Here is a 27,364-nt window from a genome sequence, read left to right on the forward strand (position 1 = left end):
TATCCCATGATTTTCCGCCCAGCGAAGAATCCTTGCAGCTTCTGCCATTGCCCTCCTACTTCTTGTGCCACCCTGTCTGTTTACGTGGGTGACTGCCGTGATGTTGTCCGACTGGATCAACACCGGCTGACCTTGAAGCAGAGGTCTTGCTAAGCTTAGAGCATTGTAAATGTCCCTTAGCTTCAGGATATTTATGTGAAGTGATGTCTCCAGGCTTGACCCTAAGTCCTGGATATTCCTTCCCTGTGTGACTGCTCCCCAGCCTCGCAGGCTGGCATCCGTGGTTACCAGGACCCAGTCCTGAATGCCGAATCTGCGGCCCTCTAGAAGATGAGCACTCTGCAACCACCACAGGAGGGACACCCTTGTCCTTGGTGACAGGGTTATCCGCTGATGCATCTGAAGATGCGACCCGGACCATTTGTCCAGCAGGTCCCACTGGGAAGTTCTTGCGTGGAATCTGCCGAATGGGATTGCTTCGTAGGAAGCCACCATTTTACCCAGAACCCTTGTGCATTGATGCACTGAGACTTGGCTCGGTTTTAGGAGGTTCCTGACTAGCTCGGATAACTCCCTGGCTTTCTCCTCCGGGAGAAACACCTTTTTCTGGACTGTGTCCAGGATCATCCCTAGGAACAGAAGACAAGTCGTCGGAACCAGCTGCGATTTTGGAATATTGAGAATCCAACCGCGCTGCAGCAACACTACCTGAGATAGTGCTACACCGACCTCCAACTGTTCCCTGGATCTTACCCTTATCAGGGAATTGTCCAAGTAAGGGATAACTAAAATTCCCTTCCTTTGAAGGAATATCATCATTTCGGCCATTACCTTGGTAAAGACCCGGGGTGCCGTGGACCATCCATACGGCTGCGTCTGAACTGATAGTGACAGTTCTGTACCATAAACCTGAGGTACCCTTGGTGAGAAGGGTAAATTTTGACATGAAGGTAAGCATCCTTGATGTCCCGAGACATCATGTAGTCCCCTTCTTCCAGGTTCGCAATCACTGCTCTGAGTGACTCAATCTTGAATTTGAACCTCTGTATGTAAGTGTTCAAATATTTTAGATTTAGAATCGGTCTCACCGAGCCGTCCGGCTTCGGTACCACAACAGTGTGGAATAATACCCTGTTCCCTGTTGCAGGAGGGGTATATTGATTATCACCTGCTGGGAATACAGCTTGTGAATGGCTTTCAAAACTGTCTCCCTGTCAGAAGGAGACATCGGTAAAGCCGACTTTAGGAAACGGCGAGGGGGAGACGTCTCGAATTCTAATTTGTACCCCTGAGATATCACCTGAAGGATCCAGGGGTCTACTTGCGAGTGAGCCCACTGCGCGCTGAAATTCATTGAGACGGGCCCCCCCACCATGCCTGATTCTGCTTGTAAAGCCCCAGCGTATACTGAGGGCTTGGCAGAGGCGGGAGAGGGTTTCTGTTCCTGGGAACTAGCTGATTTCTGCAGCCTTTTTCCTCTCCCTCTGTCACGGGGCAGAAATGAGGAACCTTTTGCCCGCTTATCCACGAAAAGACTGCGCCTGATAATACGGCGTCTTCTCATGTTGAGAGGCGACCTGGGGTACAAACGTGGATTTCCCAGCTGTTGCCGTGGCCACCAGGTCTGAAAGACCGACCCCAAATAACTCCTCCCCTTAATAAGGCAATACTTCCAAATGCCGTTTGGAATACGCCTCACCTGACCACTGACGTGTCCATAACCCTCTACTGGTAGAAATGGACAACGCACTTAGACTTGATGCCAGTCGGCAAATATTCCGCTGTGCATCACGCATATATAGAAATGCATCTTTCAAATGCTCTATAGGCAAAAATATACTGTCCCTATCTAGGGTATCAATATTTTCAGTCAGGGAATCCGACCACGCCAACCCAGCACTGCACATCCAGGCTGAGGCGATTGCTGGTCGCAGTATAACACCAGTATGTGTGTAAATACATTTTAGGATACCCTCCTGCTTTCTATCAGCAGGATCCTTAAGGGCGGCCATCTCAGGAGAGGATAGAGCCCTTACAAGCGTGTGAGCGCTTTATCCACCCTAGGGGGTGTTTCCCAACGCACCCTAACCTCTGGCGGGAAAGGATATAATGCCAATAACATTTTAGAAATTATTATCGGGGGAAACCCATGCATCATCACACACCTCATTTAATTTCTCAGATTTAGGAAAACTACAGGTAGTTTTTCCTCACCGAACATAATACCCCTTTTTTTTTTGGTGGTACTCGTATTATCAGAAATGTGTAAAACATTTTTCATTGCCTCAATCATGTAATGTGTGGCCCTACTGGAAGTCACATTTGTCTCTTCACCGTCGACACTGGAGTCAGTATCCGTGTCGGCGTCTATATCTGCCATCTGAGGTAACGGGCGCTTTATAGCCCCTGACGGCCTATGAGACGTCTGGACAGGCACAAGCTGAGTAGCCGGCTGTCTCATGTCAACCACTGTCTTTTATACAGAGCTGACACTGTCACGTAATTTCTTCCAACAGTTCATCCACTCAGGTGTCGACCTCCTAGGGAGTGACATCACTATTACAGGCAATCTGCTCCGTCTCCACATCATTTTTCTCCTCATACATGTCGACACAAAAGTACCGACATACAGCACACACACAGGGAATGCTCTGATAGAGGACAGGACCCCACTAGCCCTTTGGGGAGACAGAGGGAGAGTTTGCCAGCACACACCAGAGCGCTATATATATACAGGGATAACCTTATATAAGTGTTTTTCCCCTTATAGCTGCTGTATAGTTAATACTGCGCCTAATTTGTGCCCCCTCTCTTTTTTAACCCTTTCTGTAGTGTAGTGACTGCAGGGGAGAGCCAGGGAGCTTCCCTCCAACGGAGCTGTGAGGGAAAATGGCGCCAGTGTGCTGAGGAGATAGGCTCCGCCCCCTTATCGGCGGCCTTATCTCCCGTTTTTTTATGTATTTTGGCAGGGGTTAAATGCATCCATATAGCCCAGGAGCTATATGTGATGCATTTTTTGCCATCCAAGGTGTTTATTATTGCGTCTCAGGGCGCCCCCCCCCAGCGCCCTGCACCCTCAGTGACCGGAGTGTGAAGTGTGCTGAGAGCAATGGCGCACAGCTGCAGTGCTGTGCGCTACCTTGTTGAAGACAGGACGTCTTCTGCCGCCGATTTTCCGGACCTCTTCTGCCTTCTGGCTCTGTAAGGGGGCCGGCGGCGCGGCTCTGGGACCCATCCAAGCTGGGCCTGTGATCGTCCCTCTGGAGCTAATGTCCAGTAGCCTAAGAAGCCCAATCCACTCTGCACGCAGGTGAGTTCGCTTCTTCTCCCCTTAGTCCCTCGATGCAGTGAGCCTGTTGCCAGCAGGTCTCACTGAAAATAAAAAACCTTAACTAAAACTTTCACTAAGAAGCTCAGGAGAGCCCCTAGTGTGCACCCTTCTCGTTCGGGCACAGAGATCTAACTGAGGCTTGGAGGAGGGTCATAGGGGGAGGAGCCAGTGCACACCAGATAGTCCTAAAGCTTTCTTTAGATGTGCCCAGTCTCCTGCGGAGCCGCTATTCCCCATGGTCCTTTCGGAGTCCCCAGCATCCACTAGGACGTTAGAGAAACAAAGAAAGCCGACTTCGTGTAGAGACGAAGTCATAGTAAGACGCCAAAACATACAGCGCCTCACCCAGCGAGGTTGGGGGGTTAGTGGCCAACCTCCCCGCAATCAAATAACCAAAATTGTGTAAACATTATAAACAGACAATCGCACATGGCATAACAAAGAGATGTCGTTAAGAATGGAATGATAGACTAATTTGTAATGAGTCACAGGGTCCCGGAACCGGCAAAGAGTAATACTGTAATTACAGCAATAAGACGGCTCAAAGGGGAGCTTACAAACCAGACCCGAAACCCGTGACCCAACAACTAACTATCTTGTAGAGACAACGCAAGTCCTATAGATGGCCATTCTTGGCAGGGAAAGTACCGCAGTGGGGAGGGCCTACTTCCCAGCCGTCGACCAGTCCGGCTGAAGTCGGCGGTCAGGGGAGCCAGCTCTTTGATCTCCAGCAATATTCCATTTATGAAGAAGTTTCATACCGTCCTCGACCGAAGACACCACAATAGTTGAACCTTCTCTAGAAATCAATAAACGCGTGGGGAAACCCCATCTATATATGATTCCAGCTTTCCGAAGGGCCGTGGTGACGGGCTGAAAGGAACGCCTCCTGATCAGGGTGTATTGTGATAGATCTCCAAAAAGTTGAAGCTGGCCCAAAGCTTTCACCGTGTCAGAGGCAGGTCTAGCCGCTTTAAGCAGGGATTCTTTAATATGGAAGAAATGGATTCTCATTAAGACATCCCTCGACGCACCTTCAGGAGCGCTGCGGGCCTTCGGAACTCTATGAATGCGGTCCAATAACAAGTCCGCAGATGTAGCTGAGGGTAGCAGCTTCTTGAATATTTCGATTGTATAGTCCTGCAGGCTGCTATTAGATACGGATTCAGGAACCCCTCTCAGCTTGAGATTATTTCTGCGTGAGCGGTCCTCCAAGTCTGCTACTTTATCCCGCAGAGCCGCCACTTCCCCCTCAAGAGAATCATGAGAGTCGATAAGGGTATTATGAGAGCCCACCACCTCTCCCATCTTTGTTTCCAAATGTCCGGTCTTCTCGCCCAAGTCTTCAACGGAGCGCTGGCAGGATTGCAGCATAGTACGGAATTCTGACGCCACTTCATCTTTAAACTGGTGTAACAAAAGCTTCATGGCGCCCACCGTTAAGGCTTCGCTGTCCTCCAGGTGTGGGGGGGAGGGGGAATCCTGAGATGAGGGTGAGGAAGTCGTAGGTGGGGGATCCGATCCAGTGGCAGAAGCCCCAGACCCTTGAGACTTATTACGATATGGGGAGGGCTTGAAAAATGCAACTTGAGAGATTGACTTGGAGGCTTTATTCTTTTTTGGAGCCATCTTGTATCACCTTGAGAAAGTAGAAGAACCCCAGTAGAAAGGAGGATGTCGTCTAAGGCCCAGAACGGTATATATCCTCTATGCCACGTGCGTGATTGTATCAGCTAAAATGATTGCGGGGAGTTTCGGGGGAGATACATTGAAAAGGTGCCTACATCTTATGGGTACAGCAGCGTGCCCGACTCCTGTGGGTAGATGTCATCAATTTCTCAGCAGAGAGGGCCCAGTGGACCTAATGGAGAGTGTGGAAGCAGCCGCAGGATCAGAGGGCCGGGCTCTCCCCATGCACTGTAGACTGTGGTATGAAGAGTGCCGTGGGCCTCCCTGGGGTCCCCCAGTACCACGTGCAGTAGCAGGAGGGTTGTAGGGGCTGCAACGGGGGTAGGTGTTGTAGCCCTGACCTGTTTCACCGCTAAGCCACGCCTCCTTTTTATTTATTTTAAGTAATAATAATTTTTTTTTTTATTATTATTTTTATTATTATTTTTTTGTTTGTTTGTTTTTTGAAGAGAGTAGCTGGTGTGGCCCCAGAGAGTGTCCGGGGGACAAAGGCACTAATAAAGTTTCCCCAGGCAGCGGTAGAAGCAGTGGGGTCCAGGTGTGGGCGCAATGCCAGTAATCAAAATGGCGCCGCCAGACCTCCGTGGAAGCTCCCGGCCGTCTAGGCCCCCGGAGGCCGCCAATCGAGCAGACAGGATCTGGTGCAGTGGCTGGCGCCGTGCGGTGCCCAGGCCGGGATCCCCCAGTCCTGGCGTCGGTGAGCGGGCGAAGCAGCCTCGGCTGGAGAGAGCGGCAGAGTCCACCCGCCCTCGGCTCCCCTCAGCGCAACGGCGGTGTCCGGCGGGCCTCTGTCCAAGGTAAGGGCGCAGCGGGTAACACTCACCTCCCGCCTAGCAATAAAGTGAGGCGTCTTTCAGGGAGTAGAGTCCCGATGTGTGGGGGCACCCTCTGCGGCGAACTCCAGTCAACCAAGGCCTCCTCCTCCGGGGCAGCAGTAAAATGGAGGTCCCGGCTTCACCTGGGTCAGAAGGCCGCAACCCGCACGGGTGTAGGAGACGCCCGCCGGCTCCGCGGACCTCACTGCCCGATGCAGGTATACCCCAGCTGATAAAGGGGGGTCCCCAAGATCACTAAAGAGCAGCAGGATATCAGTTTATATGGGCGTAAGGCAGGAGCTCCAATGCAACACGTCTGCCCAGATCTGCAGCTAGGCCACACCCCCTGTCCAGTACTCTTGATAGCTGTGTCTGCCAAGTAAAAGGAAGAGCGTCTCTCTCTCTCTCTCTCTCACCTGACCCCTATTCAGCTGTGTATGCGGAGCTGGGTGACTAGGTTTCTAACTGGGGGTATTAGCTGGAGTGTCTGTGCGTCAGAGGTAGGTACCTGCTATCAGCGGCCTCACCCACTCCCCTCTATCACCTGAGACCTTTCCCGGCAGCTTCTCTCAGTACCGGGCAGGCTGGTGTCACTGCAGCGGCTGGCGGCTCTCACAGCGGTCTCCTCAGCGGCAGCTCCGCTCAACACGGCGTGTCTCCTCCCAGCGGTCTCCTCAGCGTGTCTCCTCACAGCTGTCTCCTCAGCGGCAGCTCCACTCTCCACAGCATGTCTCCTCACAGCGGTCTCTTCAGCAGCGGTTCCGCTCTCCACAGCGTGTCTCCTCACAGCGGTCTCCTCAGCAGCGGCTCCGCTCTCCACAGCGTGTCTCCTCACAGCGGTCTCCTCAGCAGCGGCTCCGCTCTCCACAGCGTGTCTCCTCACAGCGGTCTCCTCAGCAGCAGCTCCGCTCTCCACAGCGTGTCTCCTCTCATACACACTGGTGCGAACCCCGCCTCCTCTTTTTCCCGCTCTGCCACAGTCAATCAAAACTCCATCAGCCTTCTCACTCCCTCCTCCATTATATGTAAGTCCAAAGGTCCTAGTGCCTGTCTGCTCACTGGTCCTGCCGGCGTCTCCCAGGCAACAGCAGAAGGGAGTGTTAACCCCTTCAGCATTAACAGGATGGGTAGTAATCGAAGCTCAGCAAGGGGACAATTAGGGGACCTTACTCATGTCTTATCCAGTCCGACAGTTGCCTGCAATGCATACCCTGTGTAGTACAAATTAAGGTGGTCCAGTTTAGAGTGTCACAATACCAGACTGGATAGTATGGATAGCTGACCTCTTGCATTAATGAGTACTGGATGCCCAACACCCAGACAGCACTTTCTGTTTTTTTCTTCCTGTTACCATTGTTGGCAGGTACTCACCATGCCTGATCTTAAGCACCCTACAAGACTTGCCATTTCAGAAATGCTCTGACCCAATCATCTGGCCATTATGATTTAATCCTCATCAAAGTCACTCAACTCTTTACCCTAGGCCATATCTTCTGTACTCAACACATTGACTGCAAGTACCTATTGTCAGTTTACCATCTAATATATCCCCAAACCTGACATGCACTGTTGTTATGAGATAGTCAATGTCATTTGCTTCATAGTGCAGTATTATTATTTTATTATTATCCTTTATTTATATGGCGCCACAAGGGTTCCGCAGAGCCCAATTACAGAGTACATAAACAGGAAAACAGCAACTTTCAGTTGACGACAATATAGGACAAGTACAGGGTAAATAAACATAGTTACATCAGCAGACGACACTGGAATAAGTATCAGGTGGCAGAAGACTGCTGGATGTGGTACAGTTGAAGATTATTAAATTAAGAAAGGATAAGCACACGAGGCAGTAGTCATAATGTTTTGGCTCATTAGTGTATGCGTGATATGCATGTGAAACCATACGCTAAAAGCGTACATCTAGTGTTCATTATAGCACCCTGTGCCTAATTAGTGAGGGCGGGCATATTTTAATTTGAAAGGGCAAAATTGTATATTTTTTAAGGGCAAAATTTTATACTTCATGTATCATTTCAGCAACAGCAGCTGTTGCGATAAATCCCGTCTAAAGCTGGGTACACACTGGAGTGATATTGGGACGATTTGGCGTTGTGTAACAACAAATAGTCTACATCGCCAAGTGTCTATGGGTGATTTGTGCGCTCCGGTGGTCATATGCGATATCGCCCGCTTGGCCATGCTGTACTGCCAACCAGATAATGTGGAATGTGACTTGGTGTATGCTAATGAAGGATGGAACGATGCATCGTTCCAATGGTCATTAAATCGTGTAGTGTGTAGTGGCAAGCAGGCTGAAATGAAATTGTTCCTTAAATCAGGCTGGTTGCCTGTTGCTCCAATGTGTACCCGGCTTACAATTTTAATTAAAATATGCCCTCCTCACCTTTGGGTGCAGGGTGATGGAATGAACACTATGGGGTATATTCAATAAGAGTCGGGTCCATTCCGACATGCAGTTGTCGGAATGGACCCGACAACCCCTATTCAAAGAGCGGCCAAATCCGACTGTCGGATTTGGCCGCTCCCGGTGTCTTGTCCTGACGCTGCTGTCAGCGGCTGCCGGGTGCGCTGACAGCAGCGGCGCCGGGAAGGGTGGGGGGTGGGGAGAGCTGTAAGCGGCTGCCGTGTTTGCAGCAGTGGGGGCAGCAGCGGGAAAGTAGCGGAGGAGGGGAGACGGAGAGGAGGAGACGGGGCGAGCAGCGGATGCATCAGCGGAGGCTCGCGGCGGCGTCCACCCGGCTCCAGCAAGCGGGACCTCGCTTGCTGGAGCCGGGTGGACGCTGCCGCTGGGTTCCTGCTCTCCCCGCTGCCACACTGCTCCCCCCCCCCCCTGTCTCCTGCTCTCAGATCCCTCATCTCAATCCGACTTTTTTTAAAGTCATATTGAGATTTCGGAAACGGGGCTAAAACCTGTTGGGTTTGGCCCCGCTTCCAACAATGCACGCTGATCAGCGTTCATTCCGACAAGTCGGGTTTCCAGACTTGTCGGAATAAACAGGGCCCTAATGAATAGGTCGGAACCCCTTCCGACCTAAAACTGTCGGAAGCTGCCGTCTTTCCGACAGTTATTGAATATACCCCTATACATCTAACCTCTTTTTTCAGCATAGCTTCACCTCTGACTATATACTTAGAAAGCCTATATAGATGTCAGATATTGGCTATAAATTATTCACAAAAGATATTACCTGCATCCAACTTCATAAAATAAGTTGGTTTTTCTATGATAAGGTCACAGTGTCCATCTTCTACTGGTCTGAATGCTAAGGAGGTGTATATCTGCAGCTCTGCAAACCTAGAAGTAAAAGAAGTCAGAGCTGTAACTCACTCCTAAAACGTTGGACAAGAATAGAATAAACGAAATATATATTTGTCCCATATTACAATTTAAGGAAAAATAATAATAATAAATAAACAATAAAAGTATGGTATACATATGCTTTCTTGGTATTTTTTTTAAAGTTCTGTTAAGGTCTTCCAGTTACAGGAATACGGGCAATATCGTAGGCTGAAGTCATGGGGGCCGATTCAGAGTTCGTCACTGATGCAGCCTGAAGCGCAGTTCGTCTTCTTTGGCAAACTGCACATGTGCTGTGGCCACATCACGCCTGCGCGAGCTAACACGGCCGCATCACGGAAGGATGCTGCTGCAATGTGATTGACATCGGTGGGGTAGTTATGCGGTGTTGGGGGGGGGGCATGGTGGGCTGATCGGGGGTGGGCCGAACGGGGGTGGGCAGGGAGAGTTTCCAGGCCGGCTGCATGACATCACACGCAGCTGCTCTGATTTAAAAAATGGTGGCGGACCGCCTGACAGCGCCCCACAACCCCTAACCTTAATTTGATGCGTCTGCAACTCATTGTGTGGCGGCCCATCACACATGCTGGGTGGCCCCCAGCATGTGAGGAGATGGACACAGATCTGTCTGCGTATGCAGCAATCTGCGTTCATCTCTGAATAAGGTCCATAGTCACAAAGGCGCATTATGTGGAAAAATCGGTGGAAGAAAACACTTTTTATCAGAGACCTTTCTGAATATATGCTGGCAGAATGAAGAAATTGCATTTCCTACATTTCAAAAGTTAGCACTATACAGTAGAATGGGTTTTTGGAACGCAAACCCTAAAAATGGCCACCAGTTAGAACTCATCATTTTGTTGTAATTGCCAGGAAAAAAGTACCACACAATGGTTTCCGGAACGCAGTTTTAAAGATAGCCGCCAGTTGGAGCACACAATCCCACTTTGTTAAGTACATGAGGTGAAACGCATATTATCAAAATGGCCAGCAAATGGAATGCACAAACTTCCTGTAATTACTTGAAGTTGACATCTTTTGAAATGCAAACGTCACTTCTGGTCCGAGAACCGCAAAATCAGCCTCAGATAGGAGTGTTCTCCAGTTTCCTGTATCAGGGTATAAATACTTGAATAAACCAGAAGCATGCTATTTGTACCTGAAGAAGTACTTTGCTATAAACCGAAACGTGTTGCATGGACTGCATGCTACAAGGGGGACTTTCTGCAGTGGCACAGAGTTACCTAGCCCACATGCTTTGCTGGCATTTGCCCACCGCAGCACCTTAATATGGCGAGATGAGGAGTGATCACCTCATTAATATGATTTTATGCTGTTTTATCTGTAAGTACATTGCTGTAAAATACATTTTGTGTAACATTTAAACCTATTCTGGTCATTTAAGTAATTCTTTGGTCAATACTTGCATATCCTATGTGGTGTAGGAGCGCCAACCCATTGCCCTACCTGTATTGTTGTGCCCCTGAACATCACAGTGTGTAGCCCAGGTTTAGAGCCACTATCCCAGAGGGAGGGGTCACACACAAACAGGGTGGCACTATTTGGAGAGGAGAGATGACCTCAAAGGCAGTGGAATCACAAGGGTTGATAGGCTTGAATGAAGATGTGATATTAGAGGACACACTTGAAGCCTTGGAGATTAGCAGGTAATATAATAGGATGTAGGAGTGTGGTAAAGCAGGGAATTAATATGCGGTGTATCACCTGATTCTGAATTCCATTGCAGTGTTACTAACACATATATCCTACCACCCCCAGCACAGGAACCATCCAATATATTGTACACAATGGTTGCGGCTATGGCCTGAACCATTTGTAAGTCCTATGTCAAATCAAAAAAATATTTTGCAACCTTTCCTTAAATGACTAAACATGAAAAACTGAAATATTTCAACTCCTAAACAATAGAAAAGAAACAACATGTATGGCTGATGTAATCGCAAGCCTACATTTAGTGCAATGCAATACCTCAAGAGTCTGACAAGTTGTTTATTCCCAATACCTGTGTGACAGACAAGTGTATTACCGCTTGTTCATTCTTATACTGTATAAACCCAATCACCTGTAACTTTCTATGGGTGTGGTATAGCTCATAGACAGTTAAAAGATAGACAGTCATTAGTTAGACACTATACGGTCGACAGTCAAAAGTCCGACAGGGTCAAAAGTCCGTCACAAAAAAAAATTATTTGTTTTTTTGTGTTTTTAAATTTTTTTAACCCTGACTTATGTGTCTGACTTTTAAACCTGTCTGACTTTTGACTGTCTATCACAGGGGTGGGCAATTATTTCAGCTGAAGGGCCACTTAACATTTTCCAATGAGTATTCGAGGGCCGCCATAGGCATGTGCCAAAAATATAGGGGTGTGGCTTCATGGGGAAGGGGCGTGGCCACAAAACAATACAGATTCATATTAGGCTGCACAACAGCCTCTATTATTCAAATTACTCTGCACAGTAGGTAGAGGTCCCTTTTACACATTACGGCAGGTAGAGCCCCCTTTTACACATTACGGCAGACAGAGCCCCCTTTTACACATTACGGCAGGCAGAGTCCCTCCTTTTACATATTACGGCAGACAGAGCCCCCTTTTACACACAACTTTGAGAGGAGGGGGGTAATCGGGCGTTACAGACATGGCTCTCTGTCAGCTTTGGTGGGGGTAGACTTTAAGTTGTGGCAGGGAGGAGTGGGGGCGGGTGTGGGGCATTACAGCCCACAGGTCACTATAAGCTTTTGGGGTGGGTTGGATTTTAAGATGCTGTGCTGGCAGTGAGAGGGGGAGTGGGCTCGGGCATAACGGCTCAACCTCACAGTAAACTCCTGCGGCGGGATAGGGCGTTACAGCCTGTGGGTCACATGCTCAAGATCAGGAGGACGGCTTTAAATTGCAGCAGCGACATGGATATGGGAAGGGGGGTCAGGCATTACAGCCCGCGGCTCACCATTAACTCCGGCGGCAACAGGAGGATCGGGCAGTATTGCCCGCGGCTCACACTCCATCAGGGGTAGGGGGTGGTCACTGGTCAGGCTGCACTGTAAACTGCGCACCTGTTGTTGGGACGCTCAGTGTTACCTGAGGGGGTGGTGTCTGGGCTCTGGCGGCAGAGTGGGTGGGATCGGGCATTCTCTATCCCCCCCTCTCCCCTGAACTCATATGGTAGTCTCTATGCCGCCCACCCCCCTCCCCTGGACCCATATAGCAGCTTTTAAACAACAGACTCCCTCCCTCCCTGGACACAGGTTGCTGTTTCCTCCCCCTACTCGGGACCCCAGCCCCCCTCAACAGGCAGCACCAGCTATGAATCTACCAACCTTTGAGTTTGTTTTTTTTAAGGACAGATCAGCTCCCGCTGCCCAGATGATCCGCTGCCCGCTGGAGAGCTCAGCTCCCGCTGCACGCTGCCCGCATGAGAGATCCGCTGGCCACTGTACAGATCCACACTCTTGTTGATGTGGATCCGCCCCCCGCACCGCCCAGCGCCTGAGACGTCGGAAAGGAAATCCCGGTCAGCAGCCCCTGTGACGTGACCGGGATTTCCTCAGCGGCGCTGCATCTCTCGGAGCTGCTGTAGCGCAATGAGAAGCGGCTCAGCCAGTCGGGCCGCTTGTCATTGCGCACTGGTGGGGGACAGCGGGCCAGGCAGGATCGGTTCGCGGGCCGCATCTGGCCCGCGGGCCGCATGTTGCCCACCCTTAGTCTATCATATAGTGTCTAACTAATGACTGTCTATCTTTTAACTGTCTGTCTATAGACAGGAAACCACTTTCTATATGAGGCTCAGAATACAGACAGACAGATCCCAAAGGACCCCAGATGGAAGTACAGAGGTTGGGGTTAGGCACTAGGGGGAAGGTTAGGGTTAGGCTGCAGGAGGGGTCAGTTAAGGTAAAAATAATGCGATCCGCCGGGATTCTGACTGTCGGGATCCCGACTGCTGGGATTTCATATCCAACCCCCTGCAGCAGGCAAGAGACTTTCCAAAAGCAATAACTCAAACTGAAGACAAAAGAGCATTTCCAACACGTGAGAGAGAAGGCCCGGGAGGCGGTGTAGGGGCATGGCTTAACATAAGGGGTGGTGCAGGGGTGTGATGCAGAAAAAGGGGGTATGCAGAGGGCGTGTCTGAGGATCACATCATCGTGGCCACACCCACATTATGAAATTCCGAGATTACGTGACTCGGCGCGAATTGCGCCCTCATCCACCGGGTGTTCTCACTTCACACAGCTTCAGGAGACTTGCCCACTATTCTGGAGAGATGGGAGTGCCACACGATTTTCATTCTGGGAGTGTAGGCAAGTATGTTATAGACGGAGACAGGTACAAGCTCCATTACAAAGGTACTGAGCATCCCTCAGAGCTCAACGCAGTCCATTGTACAGCTATAAAAGAAATATGAGATAGTAGCCGCACCCAAAGCTTAGTTGTCAGAAGAGAACAATGTTAATTTACTGCGACATAAAATAAAGTGCAGAAGTCAGTGTCTGGAATGGAGAAAAAAACAACAACTTTTTTTAAATTAAATTCTTTTTATTATATACTTGTTTTTTTTATATATAAAGTAGAACGAGTCAAGTGAGATGCTATTGGGTTCTTTTCCATTATACTGGGAGCACTACGTCAGCAAAACATGGGTGCGCAAAAGAGAAGTCGCCTAAAAATGTTTTACATTGGGCAGGACAGTTGGCGTAGTGGCTAGCATTACTGCGTCACATAACTGAGGCCATGAGTTCACTTCCAGACCAAAGCACTATGTGGAGTTTGTATGTTCTCCCTGTGTTTGTATGGATTTCCTCCAGGAGCTCTGGTTTCTTTCCACACTTCAGAAATATGCAGGTAGGTTAATTATTAACACCAGTGTGTGTGCACGTCTGTTTGTTAGGAAATTTAGACTGTAAGCTCCACTGGTGCAGGAACAGATGTGAATGTCTGAAATTCTCTCTGTAAAATGCTGCATAATGTATGTGTGCTATATAAATCCTATATAATAAAAGGCTAGACTGCTCCTCACCTCACCACTAGAGGCCACCACAGGTGAAAGTGATAATGCAGAGAGATGTTACAGCCTGCTGCTAATTAATTAAAAATACCGATCTCACTGTTTCACTCTTGCTGCATATAGAGAGGGTGCTGGGGAGAGGGAGTCAGGTAGGTTTTTGGGTGGTAGTTACCATTTATAATGACCGATACAAAAGGCTAACACTGCTCCTCACCTCTGTGGTGCCGCTGGTGGAGGGTACCCAATGGAGCTCCCTTCGTGGGGGACGACGACACACACCCTATGTAAACTGCACCCTCCACCACATACTGCCCCTATATACACTTGCACCCCCATCTTCTTCCATATTCTGCACCCCCCACCATTTACTGCTCCTGCCATATACCGCATACTCTGCACCCCCTCCTCCATATACTATGCTGCAACCCCAGGTTAATTGCCATAACGGGACTCGCAAACAAGTAGTAGCAGTAACCAGAAAACAGATACAGGAGCCACCGCAGCCGGTCAGAGAGGAGGCACCGGGGACACGTGTGGCCACCTATTGGCCGGGGAGAAGGTGAATCAGTCCAGCAGGAAGAAGCGAGACCCTGTGTGGTGAGCAGTGCGTTGATCAGGAGTAGGAGGGGTCAGTGCTGCGGCTGCAGATAATGCAAGTGAGGAGGGGGCAGATAACTGGTTCAGCTGCTTTATATATACTGCGCGCTGGAGAAGGAGTGGGGTCCTGTGCTCACCCCTGCCACATCTCCCATAGGCCATGCCCAGACCCCTCCGGCCAGCTGCTGGTGGCTACTGGTGTCCTCTACCCCCAGACTGGCTGGGAACTATGAGGGGACTGGTGAGCTTACATGTCACAGTACCGGTGTATATAGTGCAGCATCATTATAGCCTGTCCATTACAGATATACGGGTTATCTATCTATCTATCTATCTATCTATCTATCTATCTATCTCTCTCTCTCTCTCTCTCTCTCTCTAACACAGAGCCTCGAGAAACCTGGCAGCTGCTGTGTGAGTAATGACACCCCCCCTTCCCACAGCTCACCATATTCTCACCCAGGTACCTGGGCCAGATGGGCTTTTAACTATTATCTTATTAAATAATAAATATAATTTGCATCTTAAAGGTAACGTTACCCAGGAACGTTTAATCTTAGAAGCGTTCCCACCTGTACAGGCTGCTTTTATTCACATGTTTTGGGGTTTTCATGTTTGTTTGTTTTTCATCTACTTTCAGAACAAACTGCAGAACACTTAAACCTTCTGCAAGAACTCAACAACCACAATTCTTATTATGCTAAATATTTGTCTTCCAAAAGCATGTTTAGCAGTTTGCAATTCACACAATCAATAACCTGCTAAACTGAAACTCCAAAGACTTGAATTGATTTCTGTCTACGGTACGTGTAAAGAAATTAATTAGAACTTCTCAGGACCGACTTTGATTTATACCTCTGGTGTTTAATTACAAGTGTCTTTCTTTTGATTTTAAGGGAGGGAAGAATGAAAAAATAAAATAAAAAAACACTGTTAAAGGGTAAGTGCCAATTAGGTCAACGTCTAACGGTACCGGCACACCGAGTTCTGGTAGTTCAGCAAGCCATGTAATGATCATGTAAGTACATATGTACGGTGGCCACGAATAGCGTCAAATGAGCAAATGCAAATAGAGGAATTACTGTTTAATCCTTAATCCTGATTTACATATTAGTCAAATCTAAAACAACTAATTACCAAACCGTCAAAATGATGGAACATCATAACAGTAACGTTAGCGGCGGTGGCTGCGCATGCCCGAACGGAGTAACACTTGAATTGCTCCGTCGGGTGCCACCTTGTGGCTGCTGGTGTGCAAAACACTTGAATTCCCCCACAGAGGTGAGGATCAGCGTTAGCCTTTTATTATAGAGCAGTGGTTTCCAAACTTAGGGGGTAATTCAGACCTGATCCCTAGGGTGTGGTTTTTGCATTCCTGCGATCAGGTAGTCGCCGCCTACAGGGGGATGGTATTTGCTGTGTGCAGGTGTGCGATCGCATTAGTTGGAGAGCTGAACAAACATGAGTTTGTGCAGTCTCTGCTCAGCCCAGGACTTACTCAGCCACTGCGATGATCGGGGCCGGAGCTGATGTCAGAATACCTCCCTCCAAACGCCAGGTCCCTCCTGTGTTTTCCCGGACACTCCTACAAAATGGTCAGTTGCCACCCACAAACGGCCTCTTCCTGTCAGTCACCTTGCAATCGCCCGTGCAATCGCATTTTTCACACCATCCCTTCGCTATGCACTGATGCCCGGTGCAGTCGTCCGAGGAGCCGTTGCATTGCGGTGCATACGCATGCGCAGTACAGACCTGATCGGCCGCTGTTCGAAAACGAACAGAAGCGATCAGGTCTGAATTACCCCCTAGGTCCTCAAGTACCCCAACAGTTTATGTTTTCCAGGTCTCCTCACAGGATTGCAAGTGAAATAATTTGCTCCACCTGTGGTTCTTTTAAAATGTGTCAGTGAGTAACGAATACACCTGTTCAACTGCTAGGTGACCTGGAAAACATGAACTGTTGGGGGTACTAGAGGACCGAGGTTGGGAACCACTGTTATAGAGGATAGGAATGGCCTTAAGATAATGCTGGGTGAGCCCAAGTTAAAAATCTATCTATAGGGTGAAGAGAATGCAAAGATAAGGACCAAACATACCAGGACTGTAGAGGGCTCTTACGTTGACCTTGAGACAGCAACTTCTGTGAGTCAAGGTCACAATGGCCTCCAATCTCACCTTCTCGTAAGAAGTCCTCCTTAAATCTAAAATAGAGAAACGCTTTAAATGATCAGTATCACATATAGGTAAAAGTTATTATGCACAAAAAAATTGTTTGATATAAATATGCAGCTATGCAAATGAACATCAATTAACATCAACAGAAGACAAGCAAGATTGTGGGCAAAGTAAGGTTAAATAAATAGGCTCCAATCTAAAACATTGTCCCAAATGGATAAATTATCCTTAGAAATTACAGAATACTCTGATTCCATTTTTCACGCCACTCTCAGATTCAAGAATTGTCCATTCCCCGGAAATATATCCTGTCCTAAGTACATTTAAACAGCACCACCCTAAGGGGGTAATTCCAAGTTGATCGCAGCAGGAATATTTTTAGCAGTTGGGCAAAACCATGTGCACTCCCCTGCAGTGCACATGGTTTTGCCCAACTGCTAAAAAATTTCCTGTTGCGATCAACTTGGAATTACCCCCTAAATGTGTAACATTGGGGGTCATGGAGCAGAATGTGCTCGGCCCTTACTTTACCTTTCCTAGCTATTCCTAAAAAGGACCAATAAAGGGACCATTCCTGCAATGAAAGTTGCCTGCCACATCTCATCCAACTTTTACTGGCTCCTTGGGGCTAACTTTACTAATACCCCTTTCACACCAGCACCTCTGAACACGGGTTATTGGCACATGAACGCGCATAACCCATGTTCATGTGCGGTATGAAAGGGTACCGGGGTTGAAATACCGGGTCCAGTGACCCAGTATTTCAACCCTGCTCTTGACCAGGGTTGAACCCGTGTTCAACTTGGCTCACTTTGCGGTGTGAACGGGAGCCGGGTCAATGCGCCCCGGCTCCCGTTCACTCTCTATGTACAGGCGGTGCTTGGAGATCATGTGATCTCTAGCGCCGTCACCGCTGACATCAGCAACCCGGCAATATGCTGGGCTGCTGACTGCGGTGTGCAAGGCGTCTTACCCGGGAATGTCCCTGCATGATCTGGGGACCGTATTCCCGCGTAAGACCCTGCATTTTTGGTATGAAAGAGGTATAAGTGGCGCTGTTCGCAGCTGTCACGTCTCTGGCAGTATTCGACGCTTGATTTAAAGGGGCAATAATATTAAATACAAATACAGGTGAGTTCTTTTAATCCAGCAGCTGAAACGAGGGAAGGCACGATGGCAGCGACACTATAAGACTTCAGAGCAGCTACCCTATAAAGACAGGACTTTTAGTGAACAGCGCAAGGTTGTTGAGAACACTAATGGGATGTCATGGCGATCACACCGATCAGGTTTCTCTGTACCCTTGTAGTGCTCACTGTACTCACATTTCAGGAGTTTGCTAATCCCTGACCGAGGCAGCAGTGAGTACAGCAAGGTTTGCAGGGCTGCGGGCCAGGGAGGAGTTCCACGGCTATACTGGACATTGTGCGGGTTCTTCTTAGAGTAATGGGTTCTATACGAGGGGTCGGACTGGTACACAGGCGTACAGGAGAAAAACTCATTTGCCCCAATACCTGAAAGCACCTCCCCCTCCACTAATTTCAGGTTCTAGACCTTATGAATTATGGCCCTCATTCCGAGTTGTTCGCTCGCTAGCCGCTTTTAGCAGCATTGCACACGCTAAGCCGCCGCCCTCTGGGAGTGTATCTTAGCTTAGCAGAATTGCGAACGAAAGATTCTCAAAATTGCGAAAAGATTTCTCTGTGCAGTTTCTGAGTAGCTCGAGACTTACTCTTCCAGTGCGATCAGTTCAGTGCTTGTCGTTCCTGGTTTGACGTCACAAACACACCCAGAGTTCGCCCAGACACTCCCCCGTTTCTTCAGCCACTCCCGCGTTTTTCCCAGAAACGGCAGCGTTTTTTCACACACTCCCATAAAACGGTCAGTTTCCGCCCAGAAACACCCACTTCCTGTCAATCACATTACGATCACCAGAACGAAGAAAAAACCTCGTAATGCCGTGAGTAAAATACCTAACTTCTTAGCAAATTTACTTGGCGCAGTCGCGGTGCGAACATTGCGCATGCGCAATTAGCGGAAAATCGCTGCAATGCACAGAAAATTACCGAGCGAACAACTCGGAATGAGGGCCAATATGTTGTCACTCTATTAAAGGGTGTGTAAGCGGGTAGAGCAGGAACATATATGCATATGGGTGCTTGGTTTGTTTCTATAAAACTACAACAAGATTCACCCTCCTGCCAATCAAAATGAACAGTCGGGGTCACAGATATAATGTATTGTTGTTTTCAAAATGCAGCTGGTCTTTAAAAGACGGAATGCAGTTCTAATTGCGTTTAAGACAGTGGCTGATGCGTACAGGGGTTGTACATCACATGCACAAAGCGTTAGTGTAGTATATACAGATGTGCCCTCATATATCTTGCCTCAATACGCAACGTAGTGGGAGATGCCAATAATGCGTCTTATACGCATTGCTAATGCGAATAGGACGCACAAGCGGACTCTGCTGATTAAAATAATACACGACCGTACCTGTATCTGCATACGAAATGCTACGTTACTTTCTAGGAAAACACAATAGAGTACCATTTTGTATGCAGATACAGCCGTGGTCACACATAGAATATAGGCATGCTACATATCATTTAAGTCAGCAAAAGCTGCTTGTGCATTATAGTCCCATAGTTTTGTAAATAAGACGCATTTTAATTGAAAAAGTCCAAGAAAAGACGCTCGGCTCTACCGATTCATGCCACAGCATGGCGTGACCAGAAGGGCTGTTTAATGTGCAGGGAGGCTAGATGTCAGTGTACACATCTTTATAGACAGGATAACCATCATATGTTTTATTATTATACATATGTTACATTATACTGCATTCCCAGGACTATGGTGCATTCACCACAATGGAATCCGCTGGATTATGCTGTATGAACTCTCAGTATTTACTATATATATTAATATATATTTATAAGGGACCCACACCATGCAGTGTAGTATCCATGTTGTCTGCAGGCTATGTCCTCTCTAATGCAGTATCTTCAAGCTCTATAAAGTATTGTAACTACTGACAGATGAGCAGTTTTAGACATTTCTTTATGATCCTCTTGAAAAAGGAGGATGGGCAGTAGTAGGACTCAAGCATCTGTAATTTCAGTGAGCAGGTAACTCTTTAACAACTATTTACACTACACCAGTAGCAGGCGGGCAGTAAGCGAAGCGTTCTTTACCTAGCACTACATCACCAAGTATTAATAAATTCCTTTATGAAATATTAAACATCTATAACCTGTCGTTGCTTCTTTTAGGATTTCTCAAGTCCAGGTAAAAGTTGGTTGCCCTGCAGTGCTGGAGGTTGGTGGAACAGGCCAACATGGAATCTCCCTAGGGTAATATTGATAAATAATGGTTAGAAGATATATCGCCAGCACACAGAGAACAAAAGGACGCACATAGGGATACAGACCTTCTCCTTAGGACGGCATAACATTTGTGTTTCACCCAGTCTCTCTTTCACATAACCGAAGTCCGCTTGCCTCCAAAATATTTCTTGAGCGCCTTCCAAGTTTTTGGCCCTGCAAAAATAGAATCACATTAACGTGAAAGTGAAATACTTGCAATTTTAGTAGCTAATAAAATTCTTCAAAAACACTTTAAACATTCTGTCCCCGACTTCTATGCCCCCACCCCCTGGGGAATAACTTCTTGCCTGGAAGTAGCTACCGGAGGGTGGGGGCAGTGCGGAATGGTATGGTACAGGGCTGCAACACGTCAGGACTAAAGAATCATTATTACATTCCCAAGTTTATTGGAGAAAATAAATTGTGTTTTGTGGATCTTAAAGTGTTTCTACATTAGACATTTGTATTATTCATTACGTAACTGCTAATAAAAAAAAGTGACAAATATTTAAACAAACCCACAGTTTTAGTAAATAACTTCTCTTGTGAATACTATGACTTTGGCAGATGCCTCTTTCGTAGAGTTGTTTAGTAAAACTACTGTTTTATTTATAGTGAGAATGTGGTTATAGTGATTAAAATGTGCAATAAGATTAATGCTAAGATTGACATAATAAGATTTTACTTACCGGTAAATCTATTTCTCGTAGTCCGTAGTGGATGCTGGGGACTCCGTAAGGACCATGGGGATAGACGGGCTCCGCAGGAGACATGGGCACTTTAAGAAAGAATTTAGTACTACCTGGTGTGCACTGGCTCCTCCCTCTATGCCCCTCCTCCAGACCTCAGTTAGAGAAACTGTTCCCAGAAGAGCTGACAGTACAAGGAAAGGATTTTGGTAATCCAGGGCAAGATTCATACCAGCCACACCAATCACACCGTATAACAAGTGAAAACAACCAGTTAACAGTATGATAAACAACAGAGCATCAGGTCAACCCTGATGCAACCATAACATAACCCTTATTGAAGCAATAACTATATACAAGTATTGCAGAAGAATTCCGCACTTAGGACGGGCGCCCAGCATCCACTACGGACTACGAGAAATAGATTTACCGGTAAGTAAAATCTTATTTTCTCTAACGTCCTAGTGAATGCTGGGGACTCCGTAAGGACCATGGGGATTATACCAAAGCTCCCAAATGGGCGGGAGAGTGCGGATGACTCTGCAGCACCGATTGAGCAAACACAAGGTCCTCCTCAGCCAGGGTATCAAACTTGTAGAACTTTGCAAAAGTGTTTGAACCTGACCAAGTAGCCGCTCGGCAAAGCTGTAATGCCGAGACCCCTCGGGCAGCCGCCCAAGAAGAGCCCACCTTCCTAGTGGAATGGGCCTTAACTGATTTTGGCAGCGGCAATCCAGCCGCAGAATGAGCCTGCTGAATCGTGTTACAGATCCAGCGAGCAATAGTTTGCTTTGAAGCAGGAGCACCAAGCTTGTTGGAAGCATACAGGATAAACAAAGACTCTGTTTTCCTGACCCTAGCCGTTCTGGCTACATAAACCTTCAAAGCCCTGACCACATCAAGTAACTCGGAATCCTCCAAGTCAGTAGTAGCCACAGGCACCACAATAGGTTGGTTTATATGAAAGGATGAAACCACTTTCGGCAGAAATTGTGGACGGGTCCGCAATTCTGTTCTATCCGCATGGAAAACCAGATAGGGGCTTTTAAGTGACAAAGCCGCCAACTCTGACACACGCCTAGCCGAAGCCAAGGCTAATAGCATGACCACCGTCCACGTGAGATATTTAAACTCCACCGTTTTGAGTGGTTCAAACCAGTGGGATTTCAAGAAACTCAACACCACGTTAAGATCCCAAGGTGCCACTGGAGGCGCAAAAGGGGGCTGAATATGCAGCACTCCCTTTACAAACGTCTGAACTTCAGGTAGAGAAGCCAACTCTTTTTGAAAGAAAATGGATAGGGCCGAAATCTGGACCTTAATGGAACCCCAAATTCACTCCGGACTGTAGGAAGTGAAGGAAACGGCCCAGCTGGAATTCCTCCGTAGGAGCATTTCTGGCCTCACACCAAGCAACATATTTTCGCCATATACGGTGATAATGTTGAGCTGTCACGTCCTTCTTAGCCTTTATCAGCGTAGGAATGACCTCATCCGGAATGCCTTTCTCTGCTAGAATCCGGCGTTCAACCGCCATGCCATCAAACGCAGCCGCAGTAAGTCTTGGAACAGACAGGGCCCCTGTTGCAACAAGTCCTGTCTTAGAGGAAAAGGCCACGGGTCCTCTGTGAGCATTTCTTGCAGATCTGGATACCAAGTCCTTCTTGGCCAATCTGGAACAATGAGTATTGTTCTCACTCCTCTTTTTCTTATTATCCTCAGCACCTTGGGTATGAGAGGAAGAGGAGGAAATACATAGACCGACTGGAACACCCACGGTGTCAAAAGGGCGTCCACAGCTATTTGACCTGGCGCAATACCTCTGTAGCTTTTTGTTGAGGCGGGATGCCATCATGTCCACCTGTGGCAGTTCCCACCGACTTGTAATCTGTGCGAAGACTTCCTGATGAAGTCCCCACTCTCCCGGGTGGAGGTCGTGTCTGCTGAGGAAGTCTGCTTCCCAGTTGTCCACTCCCGGGATGAACACTGCTGACAGTGCGCTTACGTGATTCTCCGCCCAGCGAAGAATTCTGGTGGCTTCCGCCATCGCCACTCTGCTCCTTGTGCCGCCTTGGTGGTTTACATGAGTCACTGCGGTGATGTTGTCTGACTGAATCAGAACCGGTTGGTCGCGAAGCAGAGTCTCCGCTTGACGTAGGGCATTGTATATGGCCCTTAGTTCCAGGATGTTGATGTGAAGGCAAGTCTCTTGACTTGACCACAGACCTTGGAATTTTCTTCCCTGTGTGACTGCACCCCAACCTCGGAGGCTTGCGTCCGTGGCCACCAGGACCCAGTCCTGAATGCCGAATCTGCGGCCCTCAAGAAGGTGAGCGCTCTGCAGCCACCACAGGAGTGATACCCTGGCCCTGGGGGATAGGGTGATTAACCGATGCATCTGAAGATGTGATCCGGACCACTTGTCCAGTAAGTCCCACTGAAAAGTCCTCGCATGGAACCTGCCGAAGGGAATGGCCTCGTATGATGCCACCATCTTTCCCAGGACACGAGTGCAGTGATGCACTGACACCTGTTTTGGTTTTAATAGGTTCCTGACCAGTGTCATGAGTTCCTGAGCTTTCTCCATCGGGAGATAAACCCTTTTCTGGTCTGTGTCTAGAAACATGCCCAGGAAAGGCAGACGAGTCGTAGGAACCAACTGCGACTTTGGAATATTTAGAATCCAGTTGTGTTGCCGTAACACTTCCAGAGAAAGTGCTACGCAGATCAGCAACTGCTCTCTTGATCTCGCTTTTATGAGGAGATCGTCCAAGTATGGGATAATTGTGACTCCATGCTTCCGCAGGAGTACCATCATCTCCGCCATTACCTTGGTAAATATTCTCGGTGCCGTGGAGAGACCAAACGGCAACGTCTGAAATTGGTAATGACAATCCTGTACCAAAAATCTGAGGTACGCCTGATGAGGTGGATAAATGGGGACATGAAGGTATGCATCCTTTATGTCCAAAGACACCATAAAATCCCCCCCTTCCAGGCTTGCGATGACTGCTCTCAGCGATTCCATCTTGAACTTGAACCTTTCCGGTATATGTTCAGGGATTTTAAATTCAATATGGGTCTGACCGAACCGTCCGGTTTCGGGACTACAAACAGGGTCGAATAATAACCCCTTCCTTGTTGAAGGAGGGGAACCTTGACCACCACCTGTTGAAGATACAATTTGTGAATTGCAGTTAACACTATTTCCCTCTCGTGGGGGGAAGCTGGCAGGGCCGATTTGAGGTATCGGTGCGGGGGCATCTCCTCGAATTCCAGCTTGTATCCCTGAGACACAATATCTATTGCCCAGGGATCCAACTGGGAGTGAACCCACTTGTGGCTGAAATTTCGAAGACGTGCCCCCACCGGGCCTAGCTCCGCTTGTGGAGCCCCAGCGTCATGCGGTGGATTTTGTAGAGGCCGGGGAGGACTTCTGTTCCTGGGAACTAGCTGTGTTGTGCAGCTTCTTTCCTCTGCCCCTGCCCCTGGCAAGAAAAGACGCACCTCGGACTTTCTTGTTTTTCTGTGATCGAAAGGACTGCATTTGATAATACGGTGCTCTCTTAGGCTGTGAGGAAACATATGGCAAAAAATTTGACTTTCCAGCAGTAGCTGTGGAGACCAGGTCCGAGAGACCCTCCCCAAACAATTCCTCACCCTTGTAAGGTAAAACCTCCATATGCCTTTTTGAGTCGGCATCACCTGTCCACTGCCGAGTCCACAGGACCCTTCTGGCAGAAATCGACATAGCATTTATTCTAGAACCCAGTAGACTAATGTCTCTTTGAGCATCTCTCATATATAGGACAGCGTCTTTAATGTGCCCCAGGGTCAATAATATAGTATCCTTGTCTAAGGTATCAAGTTCCTCAGACAGGGTGTCCGTCCACGCTGCTACAGCACTACACATCCAAGCCGACGCGATCGCCGGCGGTGTCGGCGGCGGAGACACCACATTCATTTGCTCCCGCTCTGCTTCCACATAGCCTTCCTCATCAGACATGTCGACACAAGCGTACCGACACACCACACACACAGGGAATGCCCTTTTTGAAGACAGTTCCCCCACAAAGCCCTTTGGAGAGACAGAGAGAGAGTATGCCAGCACACACCCCAGCGCTATAACCCAGGAATAACACAGTAACTTAATGTTAACCCAGTAGCTGCTGTTTATATTGTGTTTTTGCGCCTAATTTATGTGCCCCCCCCTCTCTTTTTACCCTCTTCTACCGTGAATATGCAGGGGAGCTTCCTCTCAGCGGAGCTGTGGAGAAAAAAATGGCGCTGGTGAGTGCTGAGGAAGAAGCCCCGCCCCCTCGACGGCGGGCCTCTGTCCCGCTTAAATATGCATTTTCTTGGCGGGGGCTCATACATATATACAGTGCCCAACTGTATATATGTTTACTTTTGCCCCCCCCCCCCCCCCCCCCCCCCTGCGCCCTGCACCCTTACAGTGACCGGAGTATGTGAGGTGTGTGGGAGCAACGGCGCACAGCTGCAGTGCTGTGCGTTACCTCAGTGAAGAACGGAGTCTTCTGCCGCCGATTTGAAGTCTTCTTGCTCCTCATACTCACCCGGCTTCTGTCTTCCGGCTCTGCGAGGGGGACGGTGGCGCGGCTCTGAGATCGGACGGCGAGGGTGAGATCCTGCGTACGATCCCTCTGGAGCTAATGGTGTCCAGTAGCCTAAAAAGCAGGACCTAGCTTCAGAGAGTAGGGCTGCTTCTCTCCCCTCTGTCCCACGATGCAGGGAGTCTGTTGCCAGCGGAGCTCCCTGAAAATAAAAAACCTAACAAAATACTTTCTCTCAGCGAACTCAGGAGAGCTCACTGAAAAGCACCCAGCTCGTCTGGGCACAGTATCAAACTGAGGTCTGGAGGAGTGGCATAGAGGGAGGAGCCAGGGCACACCAGAACCTAAATTCTTTCTTAAAGTGCCCATGTCTCCTGCGGAGCCAGTCTATCCCCATGGTCCTTACGGAGTCCCCAGCATCCACTAGGACGTTAGAGAAAAACAGGTTATCCATTCAATTAAACGGTAATTGTTAATTATAAAAGCACCAATGTAAAGCACCAGCGCAGCACCACTTCCACTTAAGCACTGGGGGATGTGAAAAAGTTTGCTTTATCGGTCACTTTATACACAGCTGGATATCAAGCGATGGCTCGTATAGCACGCACCATAGTCTGGCAGGTTACGATGTGACCAGGCTGCCCTCAGAAATTGCTGGGCCCGGGACTAACCAAATAGGCAGCCCCTCTGAGTGGGTCACCTTTCTCCCGCTCTCGTCTCTTACCAATGCACTCTGTCCTGCTCTTCTATCCCTCACTGCTGAGCTAACAGGCTGGCGGGTTTCGAAGGCGGGGAGCTGCTTCACTGGAGCATTTGCCGGACAGTATGAAGCAATGCATGCAGGCGGACAGGAGCTGGAAGAAGCTGTGATGGGGGGTGTCATCAGTAGAATGCTCCTGCTTCTGCAGGGGTGCCAAAGGCTCCTCTCACTGTGTATGTGGCTACAGCGGCAGCTCCCTGGGCTCACCCCTCTGCCCGGAGCTGCAGCTGGGTGACTACTTCACTAACTTGTGGCTTTGTGTATGGCCACTCCACCCTGGATCCGACACTGCCAAGAGCGGGCCCCCTCACTATCCGGGCCCAGGACACCAGTCCCCCCTGATGGCAGCCCTGCAAGTGTCCATCTCAAAACTAAAGCAGCCCACAGATACAGTAAAACATAGCAACAAATGCCCAGTATAAATACCATAAATATAATAAAACTACAGAAAGGAGAGAAGATAAGAGAGATTACAGAACAGTGTAAAGTTTTACAGCTCATAAGGCATAAAAACATTTATTATATCCGTCTCTTATTAAGCAAAAAGTAAGAAACGTTTAAAGTCTTCCACTATAAAATGATAACCTACCAACCAAAGTCCACCTTGTCACATATCGGGTAACTGAAGCTCTTCTCTTTCTTGCAAGATTTTTCATAACCCCAGCAAGAGTCTAGCTGCGTCAGGTATTCCTAAAAACATAAATGAATTTTAGATCTTTTACTATGTATATATTTGTAATCACAGATCAATGTATCCTCCAATTTAAACCAATATCCCACTGCCCCCTGGTGGTCACAAATAAGAATAGGCTGAGGAAAGGAAGTATAGGCAACATGTCTAGCTGCTGAAGAACTGTAAGTACCAGCATGACCTAACAGCCAGATGGCAGGGCAAGGCCGTAGGTCCACAACACCTTGGCAAACACATGTTATTTGCTCTGCGTTCATATTATGTCGCTGGAACATTTGATATCAGTTTATATACTGGTCCTCAATGCAACTAAAAATCCCAGCATGCCCTG

General features: G+C 48.4%; 1 protein-coding gene across 2 annotated transcripts in view; it reads right to left on the minus strand.

Annotated features, from left to right (window-relative positions):
- EOGT (EGF domain specific O-linked N-acetylglucosamine transferase) overlaps nucleotides 1-27,364 on the minus strand; it is a 118,407-nt gene that overhangs the window by 82,666 nt on the left and 8,377 nt on the right. For both annotated transcript variants that reach the window (XR_010186982.1, XM_063940938.1), the window contains exons 3-7: nucleotides 26,932-27,032; nucleotides 20,385-20,493; nucleotides 20,208-20,302; nucleotides 16,876-16,980; nucleotides 9,048-9,154 (exon numbers count right to left, since the gene is read on the minus strand). Coding sequence is in view for 1 of the 2 variants with exons in the window: in XM_063940938.1 (XP_063797008.1) it covers nucleotides 9,048-9,154; nucleotides 16,876-16,980; nucleotides 20,208-20,302; nucleotides 20,385-20,493; nucleotides 26,932-27,032 (517 nt within the window). In the remaining variant the exon portion in view is untranslated. The remainder of the gene's footprint in view (nucleotides 1-9,047; nucleotides 9,155-16,875; nucleotides 16,981-20,207; nucleotides 20,303-20,384; nucleotides 20,494-26,931; nucleotides 27,033-27,364) is intronic.

Source organism: Pseudophryne corroboree, chromosome 9 (assembly GCF_028390025.1).
Source record: "Pseudophryne corroboree isolate aPseCor3 chromosome 9, aPseCor3.hap2, whole genome shotgun sequence".
In the NCBI taxonomy this organism is placed as follows: domain Eukaryota; kingdom Metazoa; phylum Chordata; class Amphibia; order Anura; family Myobatrachidae; genus Pseudophryne; species Pseudophryne corroboree.